General features: G+C 40.7%; 1 protein-coding gene across 1 annotated transcript in view; it reads left to right on the forward strand.

Moving 5' to 3' along the window:
* Positions 1-6,291: 6,291 nt before the first annotated feature.
* Positions 6,292-20,152, forward strand: part of LOC115465213 (orexin receptor type 2-like) — a 107,459-nt gene continuing 93,598 nt past the window's right edge. The window contains exon 1 of the mRNA XM_030195611.1: positions 6,292-6,899. Within this exon, the coding sequence (XP_030051471.1) occupies positions 6,677-6,899 (223 nt within the window). The 5' untranslated portion in view covers positions 6,292-6,676. The remainder of the gene's footprint in view (positions 6,900-20,152) is intronic.

Here is a 20,152-nt window from a genome sequence, read left to right on the forward strand (position 1 = left end):
TGCTTTGCAAACATTATATTCTAATCCCACTACGGCTGTTAGGGTGAATGGGCTATCTTCAGAGATCTTTTCTTCAGGATGTGGTACACAGCAGGGGTGTCCACTCTCACCTATTCTATATACTTTATTTTTAGAACCTTTGTTATTACAGCTTTGAACTAAGCCACTTATCTCAGGGGTTGACCTACCGATGACTCCTGTCCCTATGAAGGGTATGGCCTTTGCGGATGATATTAAGCTAGTTATGACCAATCCACGGTGGACTTGTGCTTTAGATTTTTTCAGTTTTTGGTAGGCTTTCTGGTCTCAAGCTCAATGTTTCTAAATCTAAGGCCTTGCTGGTACATTTGATTATTGGGAGCACATGGATGGGTTTTCCGTTAAAGGAGGCTGCAGGCTCAGTTAAATACCTGGGCTTGTATATATCAGCTAACATGCAGAAGTTATATGAGTTAAATGTGATACTTCTCCTTAGTAAATTGCTGTATTGTCTAAGACTCTGGTCAGGCCTGCCCTTAGCCTTCTCGGGTAGAATATTTCTTTATAATATGCTTATTTACTTGTTGCAGACTCCTGCCTTCGTGGCTGAGGGGCTTGGATTTGCGGAAGCTGTATGGAGCCCTTCCTTTGTTTCTTTGGAGGGGCTGGAGGGCAAGGGTGCCTTTTTCACACTTCTGCTCCCTAGATCAAAGGGTGGTTTGGGGTTTTTAGATCTGCATGTGAGGTGTGGGTTGCGACATGTAGCGGACTGGTTGTTGGGTACTTCTGGCTTTACTCTGGTGGAGGTGGAGGTTGCACTTTCTCTATCCTTTGTTTCATATGTGCTGCATGTTAAAAGGGCAAAGCTAGAAGCTGGTTTTGAGGACCATATTGTTTGGTTCTACATAAGAGCTATCTGAAAATTCCTTTGCGTGTCTTTGAAGGGACATAGATTCTTTCCCCTTTTTTACCTGTGATGGGGAACCCTGATTTTTCTCCGGATATGGAGGGTAGTTTTCCAGGCACGGGGGAAGAAGGGCCTTCGTTGAATTGGTGCTTTTTTATGCTGAGAGTAAACTGTTCTTTTTTTCTGCTCTGCAAATGAAATATGAGCTGTCGGTCTTTGATTAATTTGTTTTTCTGCAGTTGAGGTATTACGTCTCTTCTCTACCATTGGTTCATCTTCAGGCTCCTTTTGCTCAGCAGGTGACACTGTGTTTGCAACTAGAGGACTCCATGCAGCTGCATTTGTGTCATTATGTGTAATTTCTTATGAACCTGCTGCCAGACCTTTCTTTAAACCATCTTGCAGTTATATGGGGACAAGAACTGGATTGTACTATAACTGTTGATTTACTTCAAGTTTTTCTCAGTAATATTATAATAACATCTATATGTACGCCTCATATGGAACAGGAATACAAATTTTTGCTCCGCATCTATATTTCTCCTTGGAGGGCATTTAAAGCCTGTTTTACAGCAGTCTCAAATGTGGTCAAGATAAGGCAACTCTGGGTCATATGTTTTGGACTTGTATAAAAACTCAGAGAGTCTGGCACCAGGTGTGGTGCTTTTATTTATTTATTATAATTTATTTACCACCTTTTTGAAGGAATTCACTCAAGGCGGCGTACAGTAAGAATAGATCAAACATGAGCAATAGACAATTACAGTAATAAAATATTCAAAAACAATACAAAGTATGGCATGGTATACTATTTACAATGTCAACACAATACGTAATAGAACATTATAGGCGATAGTGAAGGGTAAAGCAAAGATGTAACATATAGATAGGTAAGGAAGTAGGCAGAGTTAGAAAGTAAGGTGATTGATTTAAAGAAAGTTGCACATGAGGTCAGAGAAATGGTTAAATATTATCTCAGCTAGGGTAGAAGTGGATAAACATCTTGCTGCAGTATGTGCAGCCCGAGTCATTCCTTGTGCGTGTGTGTGAGTGAGACTAATGAGTTAGTTACCTCTTCCATTAAAGGCCTGGTTGAAGAGCCAAGCTTTCACCTGCTTCCTGTAGTAGAGATAGTCTTGTGTTAAGCGCAGTCTTTTAGGCAGTGCATTCCAGAGTGTGGGGGCTACTTCGGAGAAGGCTCGCTTGCAGGTATCACATCATGTAATGTCTTTTGGAGAGGATGTGGTTAGTGAAAGTCCTTGGGAGGACCTTAGTGTCCTTGGTGGTGTGTAGAGGATCATCCTATTTTTCAAGTAATCAGAGTCATTTCCTTTCAGGGCCTTGAAGATCAGACATAGAGTTTTAAATTTAGCCCTGTATTGTACTGGTTGCCAATGAAGTTCTTGCAAAAATGGTGTGATGTGGTCACGTCGCTTGCAACCTTCTATGAGTCCTGCTGCTGCATTCTGAATCAACTGGAGCTGGTGCAGGACCTTTGTAGTCAGACCATTGTATAGTGCATTGCAGTAACCCAGTCTTGATGTTATCATGGCATGTACAACTGGGATAAAATTTACCTTCTCGACATAAGGAGAGAGGCAGCGTAGCTGTCGTAAATAGTAGAAGCAGCTCTTGAAGGTTGCTTGGATTTGGGGAATCAGAGTATGTGTTGAATCTAACTGTATTCCAGGGTTCCTGACTTGTGATTTGAGGGGGAGTTTCTACTTCCCGAAAGGGAATTTGATGTCAGGTACGTATCCACTTGTATTAGGGACTCAGAGAAGCTTGGTTTTACTTGGGTTCAGGCAACATTTGTTGTGTTTAGCCCATTCTTGAATTGATGTTAGACAGGTAATCAGTTTATTCAAGGCTGTAGGTAAGTCAGGTTCAATGGGTATGAGTAGCTGCACATCATCCGCATAGATGTAGAACTGAGTGTCCATTGACCGAATCAGCTCAGCTAGTGGCTTGAGGTAGATATTGAACAGAATAGGTGACAGTATTGATCCTTGTGGTACCCCGCAGGTCAATGTCCATGGTGGTGATGAGTTGCTGCCAAACATTATGGATTGTTGCCTTTCTGATAGGTAGGACTTGAACCAAGCAAGTACTGTTCCATTGATACCTGTTTCTGTCAGTCGTGCTAGCATGATATCATAAACTACAGTGTCAAAAGCTGTTGAGAAGTCAAGCAGTACTAACATCGAGGTGAATCCCTTGTCTTGGTTTCTGTGGAGATCATCTAGTAGGAATACGAGGACCGTTTCTGTACCATAACCAGGTCTGAATCCAGATTGAGATGGATCTAGCCAGTTTCTCTTTTCTAACCAGCCATTAAGTTGAACACAGACTGTTCTATGTTTCCCTAGAAATGGGATGTTGGATACTGGTTTGTAACTTTCAAATTTGTCCTAGTCAAGGTTGTTTTTCTTCAGCAGAGGGCAGACCACTGCCCTTTTTAATGCTGTTATTAGCTGCCAATTAGAAAGAGAGGTGTTCACAATTTTTGTGGTGCCTTCTATGAGGCCCTTACTTGCCTTCTGCACTATCTTTGATGGGCAAGGATCGAGGCAGCAGGTAGTTGGTCGAAGGTCTCTTAGGATTTTGTCAAGGCTCTCCTCTGTCATTTGGTTACAGGTGTCCCATCTGTCTCTGTCGGGGGGGGGGGGGTGAGTATGTGTACCCCTGGTTGACTGGTTGGGGACTGGGTGGGATTGCCTGTGAATCCTGACAGAGGCTTTTAATTTTGTTGGCAAAGTATGCAGCAAAATCATTGCAGTTCAGTTTGGACCGAGCAGGCTGGCTCTGTTGTGGGGGCTGCAGTAGGCATTACTTTTGGCTAAGAAAGTGATTCTTAATCAATGATGATTAGAAAGAACCCCACAACTGTCCTTATAGCACAGCTACATGTTTGAACTGGCTCTTTTTGAACGCCAGTCTGTGGGAGATGGGAATGAAGTTAAATGGAACTTTTTTCAATCTACTTGGGAATCTTATTGGACTTTACTTACTCATAGGGAATGAAGTCTCCTTCTTAATGTCTAATTTTGGCACCATTCTGATCTCATAAATATTGTTTATTTCTTTTGCTAATGTTTATAATTTGTCATGGCACATAAATGCATTCATTTATCCATTTATTTATTTACTCATATTTATTTATTTACTTTTTTAGTTATCAATTTTATTTATTTTACTAAATTTCTATATTTCTTTTTTTTTTATATAGTTATTTATTGTTATGATGTGTTTCATGCTCTGGTTTTAGCCATATTAGGTTTATTATACTAGTTCAGGTGTATTAGCTCTCTATTGTTCCATCATGCCTCTGTTTTGGGATGGGGAGGAGGGGTTTATGGAGGGTTTGTGCGGTTAAAATGAAAACTGTAATGGATGCTCACGTTATTTTTGTTATGCTGGATTTGTTGATGTTATGCTGTTGTGTTCTGTTTGATTGGGGAGCATGGGGATCAGATTCACACCACATGTTTTATCCAGTTTTTTATTTTGTTATTTTACTTGTACCTTGTGGTGATATCCAATAAAGGTGAGTATAAAAAAAAATTCTGAGCATATAAATTTAACTGAATATTCAGTGGCACAAATAGCAGTTGCAAATGTGGCTGAATGTCCAATTACCTGCTCAGTGGGTTTTTGAATATTAACATTTTTATGTCCCTGTCAGTCACATTTAAGGGCTCATTTTCGAAACAGAGAAACGTCCAAAGCTGCACAAAGCAGCAGATGGACATTTTTTTACCAAAACATCCAAATCGCTATTTTCGAAACTCATTTTCAAGATGTTTTCCTATGCAGTTTGTCTACAGTGCATCCAAATCACAAGAGGGCATGTCGGGGGGGGGGGGGGAGGGGTGTATTGGGGTAGAATTTGAATGTTCCCAGAACTTGCTGACATAATGGAACAAAGCACTGCCTTTAATGAATTCCTTTAAAAAGGCGATAAATAAATCCAAATAAATAAATAAAAACATCCAGGGCTAAAAGTTAGATGTTTTGGTTTGAGCCTGTTTCAATCATGACTAAGTCAAAAAAGATGCCCTAAATGACCAGATGACCACTGGAGTGAATAAAGCATAACCCCCCTTACTCTCCAGTAGTTACTGACCCCCTCCCACCCACCCACCCCCCCCCCCCCCCCCAAATGTGAAACAGTACATACCAGCATCTATGACTGCAACAGATGTTATGGCCAGTCCTATTAAAGAAACAAGCAGGTCCCTGGAGCAGTGTAGAGGTCAGTGCATTGTAGAGAAAGGAACCCAGGCCCATATCCTACTCTAACTGTTGCACTTGTGGTGGAAAGTGTGAGTCCTCCCAAACCCACCAAAAATCTACTTGTACCCACATATAGGTGACATCTTCAGGCATAAGGGCTATTAAAGTGGCGTATAGTTGGGTACAGTAGGTTTTTGGTGGGTTTTGGAGAGCTCCTCATACAATATAAGGGGGTACCAATGAGATGTGTATCTGGGACCTTTTTATGAAGTCCACTGCAGCTCTCATTAGGGTGCCCCATTGCTCTGCTGGGATGTCTGGCCAGTCTGCTAAGAATGCTACTCCCCCCCCCCCCCCACACCACACACACATACATGCCAATGGTTGTTTTTGTACGTTTTTCCCTTGGACTTTTTTTTTCTTCTTCTTCAAAAATGGTCACAAAAGAAAAATTGCACTGAGCACAAAATGTCCAGGAAATGACCACTTTTGAAACAAAAAGACATTTTTCTGTTTTATAAATGAACATGTTCGCCATTTGATTTTTGGACATTTTAACCTGATTTAGACGTCATATCAAAAATGCCCCTACTGGGTGAATAACCTGAAGAAAAAAATACATTTTCACAGAACACTATTAGCTTAAGTGAAGGCTTTCAGGAAGGAGTGATTTCTCTCTGTGTTTAATCTTACAATCACTATTAGTGAAGTTTCTTCCGATGTCAGTTAACATTAATGCAATTTTTTTTTGTAAACTGAGACTGCAGCTAAAGGGCAGATTATCCACATAGGTATGATTTAAGATTAATTATTCACAGAGCTTTAAAACCAAATCCTCCAGTGAGCTTCAAAGGGAATTCTTTATTCAGAATAGCTTTGTACTGTCAATAGATAGCTGTTGTGTAAACTGCACAGCCAGATTTCCAGTGTGAGCCACTGCCCAAGGAATCCACAGCGTAGAAAGACACTGAATTCGGAGTGATGCAATAGCAAAGTGATAGGGAAGGATTCTTATATTTTTATTTTTTTCATTTTCTGCAAGAACTATTTAGATCAAGGGTTGAGAAAAGAGTCCAGGAAACTCCCATGCACTGAAGAAGAATCACAGCACTGAGGTACGGGGAACAAGGAGGAGGGACCGGCAGGAACAAAGACAGCTGAAACAGACAGACTACAGCAAACTAAAACGAAAGAGTTAAGGCTGGGGGAAGCTTTTAAATAAGGCGATTCTCTCTACAAGCTCTGTTTGTTCGTGGATACAGCACACCTCTAGAGTTATCAGATCGGTCAATCAGCAGATCTCTTCTTCCGTGAAGGGAACTACAGAAGCAGTTCAGTCAGAAGTCTATCAGTATCACTCGTTGCTGAGTCTTCTGAGAAACCTACGCTGGGGCAGTTAAGTGGTTCTTCCTAAAACTCTCCAGGACTGGTGATCTGACATTTCATCTCAGTTTCTACTGATTGTTCCAAGAGCTGCTCCTTTCTGGTAAATGGATGTGGCTTGACAGACGTCAGAAGCCCTGAAGGATATCAGGACCTGGTCATCAAACAGGAATGCCCACGACCAGAGTTGACGGGTCCCCCCTTTTCAGGAACTGGTCATCAGTCCCAGAGTTAAATGTAACTCATGACCCTTTTCTGTACCCCTCTTCTGACTATGAGGACGAGTTTCTCCAGTATCTTTGGAGGGAATATTTACACCCTAAAGAATATGAATGGGTCTTAATTGCTGGCTATATTATTGTGTTTGTTGTGGCTCTGATTGGGAACATACTGGGTAAGTGTTGAAATGCCAGAGCTGGCTGACCCTTTATTTTTGCTATTCTTTTAAGGACGCTGAAAATGGATTACCTTTTTTTTTTTAACTATGTTGCATGTATAAAAGTGTATCCGAAACTTATTTTCTTGTATTTACTTTTATTCAGGACCATAAGATTTAGTCTTCATCTTGTTGTTGTTATTATATGTGCTTATTTGTGTTGATATAGACATTTGCTTGATTCATAAGGTAGTTAACAGAACATGTGTTCGTGATTTCTGCAGCTGCAGAGAGTAAGGCTGGGGCGGTAGTTTTCATATAATGACTTTCATACAGTATTAGACAAGTATGGCTTTGATGTGAAATAAAGCGGTTGCATTCTTTCCAGAAGTCCGGAACTAGATTCAGTTCTATACTTGTGGTATCTTGAAAGAAAAGAACCAAAAATCAGGGTTGCAAGAGAGGTAACCTCCTCGCACTCTGCATTTTAATTGATTCGGTCCGTTGAAATCATTGTAGCATCCACCTGTCTGCAGATCCGAATTCAAGCTTGGTCATCTGCGTCTTTTTGGAGGATACGTCATTAAAAAGTGGTGCTGAAAAGTTGCCATGCGGTGCTTTAAAAGATTAAAACGTGTAGTGTGGTCGGAATAACATCTCGACTGTTGTTTTGAACTCTCAGTTTGTGTAGAGTTTCGTAGACATGTACGTGTCCTGCATTCTGCATATTCAGTGCATTGGTGGTGAGGTTTCTGTCCTATAAAGATGGGCAATCCCTTCACAAACTGTGGATCGATGTTTATAACCAGTTGTGTGACTGGTACAGTGGAATTGAATCTTTCTCAGGGTCATTCACTGATATGAAACTTTTCTCTCGTTAGGGGCGTCTGACTGTTCCGAGATAAATTTACAAAAATCTATATCAAACCTGGATTATTTGTAACCCATTTCGACACAATGGCATAGAAGTGCCATTGTAGTTCTGTATTTCACAGAGGAAAACAATGCTTGTTGAAAAGCAGTTTTTCATGGTGTTCTAAAATTCTTATCAGCAAAATATTCTAACCAACACCAATCTGCACATAACCAAAGGACCCTTTTACAAAGTTGCACTAAAACACATGGGTTTCCTGCACGCTGAGGCCACCTTTTAATGCATGGATAAAATGGCCACTTTTTGTATATCAGTAATAATGGCCATGCACTCATTTTTCCATTAGTGTGTGAGCCCTTAAATGCACCAATTTTCAAGGTGGGAAGGGCTCATGCACTAAACACATGCTAATAGGTTAGTGCACGCTAATGCCCAAGGGCTAATGCATTAGTGCTGAACACGCACACTCTCCACCCTCCAAACATGCCTCCAGTGCTAAAAAATATTAGCACATGGGAAGCGCATGTACATGTCAAAACTATTGCAGGACTCATCAGCACAACCCGTGGTACTACTACTTATCATTTCTATAGCGCTACAAGGCATACGCAGCGCTGCACACCATACACAAAAAGACAGGCCCTCCTGAAAGAGCTTACAATCTAGACATTTAACTTCCAGTAAGCATGCATTAGTGCTTACAGAAGATTTGTAAAAGGGTCCCTAAGATAGGTGACAGGTAACCCTCCAGTACCCAAAGTCTCTGTTCTTGAGGTCTGTAGATGGAATCTGGAATTTGATCCTTTGAGTTTTTAGTGGTTTTCTGACATCGTTGCAATTCTTATATCTAAGACAAACATATGTATTTTATTTTAATTAATATAACAAAAGAGAGGGAACGAAGTACAAACTAAAGTCCAAACAAAAAGCCAGCACCACGGGCCTTTAAAAATAGAACACAGTTCTTTAATGAATCAGCCTTGACAAAAAGACCCAAGGCTCATTCATTAAAGAACTGTGTTCCATTTTTAAAGGCCCGTGGTGCTGTTTTATTTTAATTAATTCATTAATTAAGTTGGATTTATTTACCACCTTTGTGAAGAAACCCAGATATAGGCAATAAACAATCGCAACAGTACAGTATTGAAATAACGATACACACAATAGCATAATATACTACTTACAATGTCAGCACAATACACATACATTTATGTCCAGTTGGTATTTTGATGTTTCATACCTATGCAATTGTTTGTTTTGACCACAATGTTTAATGCAGTGGTTCCCAAACCTGGTCCTGGAGGCACCCCAGCCAATCAGGTTTCAGGATATCTACAAAGAATATTCATGAAGGGATTTACATGCAGCGGAGGCAGTACATGCACATGTCGTCTCAAACAATCCCCCCCCCCCTTCAATAATCTTTTCTCTGAATATCAATATATATAAATGGCGAGTGTCGTACTCACTCGCAAATGCGCAGTAGAGACCCTCCCTGCCCCGCCCCCGCGTCAATACGTGATGACGAGGGCGGAACAGAGAGGGTCTCTACTGCGCATTTGCGAGGGACACCGCCGTCGCTAACGCTCCCCCCACCCGGAGTCACCACCGCCACCCATCTTCCACCCGGTTGGGCCCTCGCTCTGCTATTGAAACAGCGAGGGCACGCAGCACACAGCTCTGCTGAGCTGCCGTCGGCCTTCCTTCTTCTCTGCCTGTGTCCCGCCCTCGACGACATTATGTCACACGAGGGCGGGACACAGAGAAGAAGGAAGGCCACGGCAGCTCAGCAAGAGCTGTGTGCTGCGTGCCCTCGCCATTTCAATAGCGGAGCGAGGGCCCGACCGGGTGGAAGGTGGGTCGGCGACGGCTCCGGGGGGGGGGACAAACTTGGAGGGGGAGCGGCAGCGGCGAACTCGGCGGCGGGGTGGGGGGGCCTTTCAACCCCCCCTCCTATACTAGCCCGTTTTTACGGGCTGAACGGCTAGTCCTTCTATAAACCACAAAGGTAAGACCCTGCTACCACGTCTTGCTGCAGAATCTTAACTTCTATAGATCAAAACGTGTGGATACTTCCTCTAGTCAACTGTTCAAATCCACTTCTGTTTGATTAGAACTTCCACTAAATCAAATTCTGACACACCTCCCAGTAGGAAGTGTCTGTATATCATTATACCTTCTCTCCACTTTGGAGAAAGGGTATAATTAGTAAGGGGAAAAGAATGCAAGAACCTTGCTACTGAAAGGAAAGCACTCTATTAATACACAAACTTCAACATTCAAGGGTTTTGTTTTGTTTTTTAACAATTTGACAATGTCATGGCAGAGAGTTCATTTAAGGTGTGTTTCCTCATTTTTAAAGCTTTGGAGAATGGTGGTCCTAGTTATCTGAAGGAGACATTGGTTATATAATCACTGTGGCCTGCACTGCACTCTATTGGGGAGGGTCTGTTAAGAGTGTCACCAGTGCAGGCTGCTAGATTGAGTTTAACTTCTTAGTCTGCCTTTTCTGTTCTGGCCCCTACAATTTAGAATGTTATACCAGGCATGTTAAGGGGAGCAATGCTATGTAATGTTTCATAAGTAGCTCAGAGGGGTAGTCAATGAACAGTGTTAGGGCTTAAAGTCATGTTAGTTGCTCCTAAATGTGTCTTAAATGGCTCTAATGCTGCCTGACCAAAATTACCATGGCAATATGTAAGCCACCGTGGGTTAAGCAGTAATGAGATATGGAAATAATACTACTTACAAGGTGACTTACAAGCAGCATAATATTGGTACTTGTATTGCATCCATTCCTGACACACACATGAACAAAGAATATTATGAAAACCTTATACATTGGTTAATAAAGCTGTGGCCAAAATTATTTTTCCAATCAAAAATTCATAACCTACACAAATAAAAATGTTATTATCAATATTTCAATGCAACCTTCACTTTTCTTATTACCTTTTATAAAGCTAGTCGGTGCTGACCTAGCTGCACATATTCATTCCATCAAATGTATTAATACTCCATGAACCACCTTGTAAAGCGAGACCTGCGGTGACGTGAAGGCCTCACTTCTGTTTCTGGCGGTTTTGCGCACAAGCACATTACACTATAAAATCCATATAGCCAGTAAATTCATTGTCCTTAAATTTATTTATTTATTAGGATTTATTTACCGCCTTTTTGAAGGAATTCACTCAAGGTGGTGTACAGTAAGAATAGATCAAACATGAGCAATAGGCAATTACAGCAGTAAAAATATTCAAGTAACAATACAAAATATGGCATGGTATACTACTTGCAATGACTACACAATACGTAATAGAACATTATAATTGGTAGTGAGTGGTAAAAGTTGTAACATATAGATGAGCCTTAAATGATGGCTGCTTGAAAATTATCATTTAAATTACTGCAGCTGTGACTTAAACTACCCTTTTTAACATCCTGAAACATCGCTATCCCAACTACAAAATTACCCAAGATCCCAATCCCAATTCTCACTCTTCTAAATTTTAGGAGGGATTGGGTGGGATGAAATTTCTTGCTTCAGTTCCCTCAACTAGCTTTCCTCCTTGCTGCCCATCAATTCTCCTCAGCCCGCCAATTTTCCTGACGTTCTCATGCTCTTTTGCTCCGCCCCAACCTTAAAAAAAACCCAAACAAACCAAAATTTACATACCTTTGAAGTCACCATTCTTTCTGTTCTAATTTGAATGCCTTACTAAACCTCATCATCTCTTCCAAGTAATCCCTTATTTTGCTTACCCCTTTTTGCTAATTTGTTAATTAGAATGCATCACTTTCAAAATCTGCACGACTGTTCACAAAATTATTTACGGCGAGGCACCAGGATACATGACAGACCTCATCGACCTGCCAACCAAAAACGCCACAAAATCTGCACGATCATATCTAAACCTCCACTACCCAAGCAGCAAAGGACTCAAATACAAATCCACCTATGCAACCAGCTTTTTCCTACCTAAGCGCACAACTATGGAACGCATTGCCAAAAACAGTAAAAACTACACTCGACCACCCTTCGGAAAGCACTAAAGACAGACCTGTTCAGAAGAGCATACCCCACTGACCCACCATAAAAATACTGGTCACTTGCGACACAACATAACCAAAGACTGCAACGAACATTACCTGACTCTTCTTCCCCCCTTCCCTCTCTAAGTTTCCCCCAACTGTTTCCTACCACACATATACCTCATTATACCACAATATCACTTTGTATTCATTCATACTATGTATTTGTTCAAACCGTAATCTGCTAACACCCTTAACGGTTATATGTAAGCCATATTGAGCCTGCAAAAGGTGGGAAAATGTGGGATACAAATTTAACAAATAATAATAATAATAATAATAAATAATAATAATTAATTACATCAAAATTTCATTAATTTTAATTCCTTAAGTCTTTATAAGACTTCCATTGAAACATAATTAAATTATCTTCTTATCGAGTGTATATCTCCCCTGCCACCACCCATTTTTCTTTTATCCCTTCACCATAACAAAATATATATAGGTACTACTGCAGCAATGCCAATATTATCCACCAATAATTGATCTTATGGGTTTTCTTTATTCTCTCAACCCAGTCCCACAGGATTCTGAATCTGACGGCACATCAAGGTGAAGTAAAAAGCAATCTTTTACCATATCTTGATGAATTCCTCCCTTATATCCTTGTTTACAAAGCCACGCGGCAATGCCAACACTGCCCATTCAGAGCGAATGGGCTGTGTCGGCATTAGTGCACTAGCAGCCGCTAGCATGGTTTGTAAACAGGGGAATTAAGACTTTTTATAGCCTGGTATTTGGATGGATTGGGTTGGAGGCGGGGTTGAGGAAAGATTATTTGTAAGTCTATTCTTTTCTTTGCTGATTTTTTTTTATTATGTTTGTTTTTATTTTTTAGTTCTCGGTGTTTTAATTTTGGACATACTGTTGTTCACTACATTGATTAGTTGACCAAAAATGGGGTTTATAAGCCCCATTATCTAAATATAAATATTTGTGGGGATTTAGAATGATAGCTAACAGTCTTCAAAGCAATTTCAAAAAAAAAAAAAAAAAAAAAAAAAATATATATATATATATATATATATATATATATATATATTGCATGCAGAGATAATACTCTGCCAATACTGTATGTAATGTAGCTGAAGATGAAGCATAAAACAGAATATCTTTACAAAAGGTCATATCACATTAATACACTGTATACATACTGTATATATATAATTTTATGCAATGACCAGAAAGTAAAATGGTCCAGATAAATGTTACACAATTTAGCATTCTGAAGATAGGATGCTTTTGGGGAGAGGGGCGGAGAGGAGGATAGAGGATCAAAGGTTTCTAGAATGATGAAATAAAGTGACAACTGAGGCCTCAAAGGGGGATAGGGTAAAGTGGATATGTAAAGCACATCTCATACTCTCCTTTCTTGTTCTCTTTAAGGATGTGCATTTGTTAGGGTGAGTTCAGTGCATTAATTTTATGCATGCAAAGAAAGTTATGCAAAATTGATTTAACCTACAAAATTAGCATAAGTAACAACATCTGTGGTTAAAAAGTTGTATGGATGTTAAAATATATTAAATTGAAAACAATTTGAAATGAACAAAAAAAAATGTTCAAATATCATCCTAAATACTTTAAAACCAAACCTTATTTCAACTGTGGATATCCCTTTTTATTCTTTATTGCTTGACTCCAACAGTGGTTGGTTTCAAAACTTGTTACCAAAACCAGAAATAAGAACATAAGATAGCCATAATGGGACAGACCGATGGTCCATCTAGTCCAGTATCCTGTTTCCAACAGTGGTCAATCCAGGTCACAAGTATCTAGCAGAATCCAAAACAGTAGCAAGATTCCATGCTACTAATCGAAGGGCAGCGGTGGCTTTCCCCATTTCTATCTCAATAGCAGACTATGGACTTTTCCTCCAGGAACTTGTTCAAACCTTTTTTAAACCCAGATACGTTAACCACTGTTACCACATCTTCTGGAAATGAGTTCTGGATCTTAACTATTAGTTATGTGGAAAAACATTTTCCTCCTATTCATTTTAAAAATATTACCATGTAACTTCATTGAGTGTCCCCTAATCTTAGTAATTTTTGAAAGAACAAACGATCAATTTACGTTTACTCATTCTATACCACTCAGAATTTTGTAGACCTTATCATATTCCCCCTTAGCTGTCACTTTTCCAAGTAGAAGAGCCTTAACCTCTTAAGCCCTTCCTCATATGAGAGGCGTTCCATCCCCTTTATCATTTTGGTTGTCCTTCATTGAACCTTTTCTAATTTTGCAATATCTTTTTTGAGATACGCCAACCAGAATTGCACACAATATTCAAGGTTAGGTCACACCATGGAGCGATACAGAGGCAGTACAGTATTCTTTGTCTTATTTTCTATCCCTTTCCTAATAATTCCTAGCATTCTGTTTGCTTTTTTTGGCTGCTGCAGCACACTGGGTAGAAGATTTTAGTGTATTGTCCACAATGACACCTAGATCATCACCTAGATCTGTTTCTTGGGTGCTGACCCCCAAAATAGAATCTAACATCAGGTAACTATGATTTGGATTATTTTCCCAATGTGCATCACTGCATTCAACTACAGTAAATTTCATCTGCCATTTGTATGCCCAGTCTTTCAATTTCCTATGGTCTTCCTGCAATTGTTCACAGTCTGCATGTGTTTTAACAACTTTGAGTAGTTTTGTGTGATCTGCAAATTTAATCACCTTGTCATTCCCATTTCTAGATTGTTTGTAAATATGTTAAATAGCACTGATCCCAGTACAGATCCCTGTGGCACTCCACTATCCACCCTCCATTAACAGAAATGGCCATTTAACCCTATCCTGTTTTCTATCCATTAACCAGTTCCTAATCTACAACAGAACATTGCCTCATATCCCATGACTTGAATTTTCTCAAGAATCTCTCATAAGGGGCTTTATCAAAAGCTTTCTGTAAATCTAGATATACTACATCAGCTGGTTCACATTTACACACGTTTATTCATGCCTTCAAAGAAATGAAGGAAATTGGTGATGCAGGACTTTGTCCCTTTAAACCATGTTTGCCTATGTGTTCAGTAATTTTATTCTTTATAATTTCCACTATTTTGCCCAGCACTGAAGTCAGGTTTACTGGTCTGTAATTACCCAGACTACCCCTGGAACTTTTGTAAAATTAGCAGTACATTGGCCACCTTTCAATCTTTAGGTACTATGGATGATTTTAATGACAGGTTACAGATCGCTAACAAAAAAAATCAGCAATTTCATGTTTGAGTTCTTTCAGTACTCTGGGGTGTATACAATTCAGTCCAGATGATTTACTACTCTTTCATTTGTTGATTTGGTTCAGTACATTTTTCAATGTTCACCGAGATGTCTTTCAGTTCCTCTGCATCGTCACCTTTCAAAACCATTTCTGGTAGAGGTAGATCTCTTACATCTTCTTTGGTAAAGACTGACACAAAGAATTCATTCAGTATTTTGTAAATGTGTTGCTGTTAGCTGTTAAAATGATATTTGTAGGCTTTTGAATAAGGAAGATTATCAATGTTTTATTCTTTTGTTTGCACCTGTGGGCAGATGTGCATTTTCAAAAAGCTCAGTTATTTTATTTCTCCTGGCCACTACCAGAAAACTCCTTATTTCTGCTCAGTTTAAAGATCACCTGGAATGTGGATAATAGCTTGCTTCATACATTTCTTATTTTATGTTTAAACGGTTTTTATTTCAACATGGTACACCATATCAGTACTGTCACTTAAGCAAATCATACTGTATACATCCAACTCCAAACGAGACAACTGTCAAACTTTCTTAACATTTTCTCCCCTATCCCTTAACCTCCCCCCTATCCCTTTTTCCCCTTTGATCCCCCCCCTTATTACATATCACATTTATTGATGTCAGTACAGGGCCTACCTTTTTGCAAATAATGCAGCTATAGAAACTTTCACTTTCAAACCCTTACTTCACAAAACCTTTACCGCTCTGTCATTAAGCTTTTGTCACCCCCTTCCCCCCTTCCCCTCCCTATTAGGTAACTATATCTGAAATCACAAGGTGTTGACAATAAGGCTTCTTCCCCTAGGACTTAGGCTGGACAGGTAGGGATTCCATATTGCCATAAAAACCTTTCTCCTCTTGGGGGATCCTTTAAATTTCCTATTTTTCCTGAGAAACAAATGGATTTTCCAGCTGTACAGGAAGGCTTGCAGCTAAAATTTTGTTACCATATAATCCCAACTTTTACCCTAAATCCAATGTTCTAGTGTGACTGATTCATGATTGGAACTGGGAACTTCAGGCACCATGCTGCTCGGTTAAGTAAAAGATTTCCTCAGGTTTTTTGCATAATTGATATACAATGTGCAGAGCTTAATTTCTGAGGGAATGGCCTGGAACATAGCTCTATCACATCTTTTCAGCCTCTACAGCAGAAGATGGAGGGCCCTTTTCTAGCCCCTCTGATCCAGATAGCCTACAGGAAAGAGGAGGGGAGGAGGAGAACTGGAGCAAAGCACAGAACGTTTTTCCCTAATCCAGCCCTTCTTCTCCTGTCACTCCTGTCCCTGGCCTGCCCACCCCTCCCCTCCCCTGTTCTACAGTTATACTTCCTTTTGTCAACAAATTAAGCCCTGGCAGTAAGGGAAGAATGTGGGTGATGATGCAGGCAGTGGCGTTCCGACCCTAGCTGACACCCGGGGCGGATTGCCGATGCGCCCCACCCCGGGTGCAGTGCGCCCCCCCCCCCAGCGAAATGACACCTCTTCCCCCCCCCGGCAAAATGACACCCCCCCAGGTGCATGCCGCTGGGGGGGGGTGCCGCGGCGCGCGCCTGTTGCCCTGTCTCCGAGAAAGTTCGCAATTCGCATGTGTTCACTGCTCCCTCTGAGTCTGCCCCGGAACAGGAAGTAAACCTGTTCTGGGGCAGACTCAGAGGGAGCAGTGAACACATGCGAATTGCGAACTTTCTCGGACTGAGACAGGGCAACAGGCGTACGCCGCGGCACCCCCCCCCCAGTGGCGTGCACCCAGGGCGGATCGGTCCGCCCCCCCCCCGGTACGCCACTGGATGCAGGTCATTAACTGTGTGTTTTACAGCATTATATAAGAACATAAGAATAGCCCTACTGGGTCAAACCAATGATCCATCTAGCCCAGTATCCTGCTCCCAACAGTGGCCAATCCAAGTCACAGCAGAAACCCAATTAGTAGCAACATTCCATGCTACCAATCCCAGGGAAAGCAGTGGTTTACCCCATATCCATCTCATTCAGCATTCAGACAAGCCTTGTGAAATCTTTAATAGTACCTCCATCTGTTTTCAACTGTCTGACTTAAAGAAGATTGTTACCAGATTTAGGTTTTAGTTGCAATTCATTAAAAGAACAAATTAAGGGTTTGTTCTATTTAGTATTACTGGTACAGAAGTTTCCACAAAGTTATTTCAGGCTCAGAAAGACCCGGGACTATGTATTACAGTCAATAGTTATGCCCTGTTCCTCTTCAAAAATTTAACCATGCATCTGTAAATGCAACATCCAAGACCATGTAAAGTAGAGATTACATGTTTATCCCATGCACGTTTGAATTCCATTACCGTTTTCATCTCCACACCTCCTGCGAGAGGGCATTCCACATATCCACCACCCTCTCCATGAAAAGATACTTCCTGACATTACTCCTGAGTCTGCCCCCCCCCCCTTCAACCTCAAGTCATGTCCCCTAGTTCTACCACCTTCCTGTCTCCAGAAAAGGTTTGTTTGTGGATTAAATAATCATTTCAATTCTTACTTTGACCTGTATTTAAACTAAGGAAGGGGGAGGCACAAACTGATGCACCTCACAAGCAAGAAGTACTGAGATACACCAAGTATTCCCTGAAGGGATAAAAGTCCAAAATAAATCAGGGAATAAAATCAATTAAATAAAGGAAACAGTCAGACGGGAAGAGAGAGCTGCTGAAACAGAAACAAACTGAGCACGAAGGAAGTGGCTCATCATCTTGGAGAGTCCTATGTACAAATACTTATGGACTTGTTGACAGAGAGGAATGTCCTAGTGGTTAGAGCACTGGCTGGGAACCAGGGAACTGATAACTGGAAATGTGATGATGGTATGATAATGACAATGATAAACTGGTCTTATACATTGTTAGTACCTCAGAGTACACAATCACAAGATACCCGAAATAATGAATAAAGGAAACACAGACTTATGTACTTAGGTACGAACTGCTGTGAAATAAACCTTTTTTCATGTAAAAATATATAGATATTTTTTACACAGAAAAAAAGAATATAAGAATAGCGATACTGGGTCAGAGCAATGGTCCATCTAGGGACAGAAAAAAGTATCTGCACATAATATGTACAACGCTACCTATGTCTAGTAGTGCTATAGAAATGATCAGTAGTAGTAGTAGTATCTAGCCCAGTACCCTGTTTCCAACAGTGGCCAATCCAGTTCATAAGTACCTGGCAGAAACCCAAATAGTTACCAATCCCATGACAAGCAATGACTTCCCTGTGTCTGTCTCAATAGCAGTTTATGGCGTTTTCCTCCAGGAACTTGTTCAATCCTTTTTTAAACCCAGATATGCTAACCACTGTTACCACATCCTACAGCAATGAGTTCCAGAGCTTAACTATTAGTTGAGTGAAAAAATATTTCTTCCTATTTGTTTTAAAGTATTTCTATGTAACTTCCTTGAGTGTCTCCTAGTCTTTGTACTTTTTGAAAGAGTGAAAAATCGATTCACTTCTACTAGTTCTACACCACTCAGGATTTTGAAGACCTCAATCATATCTCCCCTCAGCCGTCTCTTTTCCAAGCTAAACATCCCTAACCTCTTTAGCCTTTCCTCACATGAGAGGAGTTCCATACCCTTTATCATTTGGATCACTCTTTCTTGTACCTTTTCTAATTCCCCTATATCTTTTTTGAGATATGGTGGGCAGAACTGAAAGCAGTACTCTAGGTGAGGTCACACCATGGAGTGATACAGAGGCATTATAGTATTCTCAGTCTTATTTGCCATCCCTTTCTTAATAACTCCTAGCATCCTGTTTGCTTTTTTGGCCACTGCCACACACTGGGAAGAAGATCTCAGTGTATTGACTATAACAACATCTAGATCTTTTTCATGGGCGCTGACCCTCAAGGTGGAGCCTAGCATCAGGTAACTATGATTCGGATTATTCTTCCCAATGTGCATCACTTTGTATTTGTAAACGTTAAGGGCCCTGTTTACTAAGGTGTGCTAGCGATTTTAGCATGCGCTAAAATTAGTGCGCACTAAAGCTAAAGACACCCATATATTTTTATGTATGGGTGTCTCTAGCATGTCTTCTAGCATTAGGGCGTGTTAATTTTTAGTGTGTGCTAAAAATGCTAGCGCAACTATAGCGTGGCTTAATAAATAGGGCCCTACATTTCATCTGCCATTTGGATGCCCAGTCTTCAAATTTCCTAAGGACTTCCTGCAATTTTTCACAGTCCACATGTGTTTTAACAACCTTCAATAGTTTTGTGTCATCTACAAACTTAATCATCCTTCTTCCTCTGGCTTCAGGAGCTGAGCCCCCCCCTGTCTCAGAAGAAAGCAATGCAGTCTTATGTGGCCTACCTCTTATAGATTCAGGAACTGAGCTGAAGGAAATTTTTTAAAAATCTACTCTTGCTCATGCTGGCAGCAGCAGCAAGATGGAGGGTGCAAGATTGATGAAGGGGGAAACAAGACTAAAGGGAAGTGGGGAACGCAAGTTTGAGAGTTCACCTAAGATGCAAGATATCCTGGACTGGCCCTGAATAAAGGCAGAACAGGGAAAATATGAATTTCTCTGGGTTACCCTGGAAAATCCTATGATAATTTCTTTGTATATATGACAGTATTATATGGATCAGCAGAGGCGGTAGATTTAGACACTATGATGTAATGCCTAAGCGCTACCCCTAGAACTCACCTGGGGCTAACCCTGTGACTACCTAGAGGGTCTGTCCCAGCACTGCCCAGGTCTGCTCACATGCTCCTACACTGGCATACTCTCCACCCACCACACTAGGTCCCGCTTGCCTCTAGGCAAATCTCCCATCTGCAAGTTCTAAAGACTCTGCGGCCACAATCCCAAAAATACTATAATGCCTCTGTATTGCTTCATGGTGCTACCTCACCTTGAGTATTGCACTCAATTCTGGTCACCGAATTTCAAAAAATATATAGCAGAATTAGAAAAGGTTCAAAGAAGAATGACCAAAATGATAAAGGAGATGGAACTCCTCTCGTATGAGGAGAGGCTAATAAGGTTAGAGCTCTTCAGCTTGGAAAAGAGATGGCTGA

The sequence above is a fragment of the Microcaecilia unicolor genome, chromosome 3 (genome assembly GCF_901765095.1).
Source record: "Microcaecilia unicolor chromosome 3, aMicUni1.1, whole genome shotgun sequence".
NCBI classification, from domain to species: domain Eukaryota; kingdom Metazoa; phylum Chordata; class Amphibia; order Gymnophiona; family Siphonopidae; genus Microcaecilia; species Microcaecilia unicolor.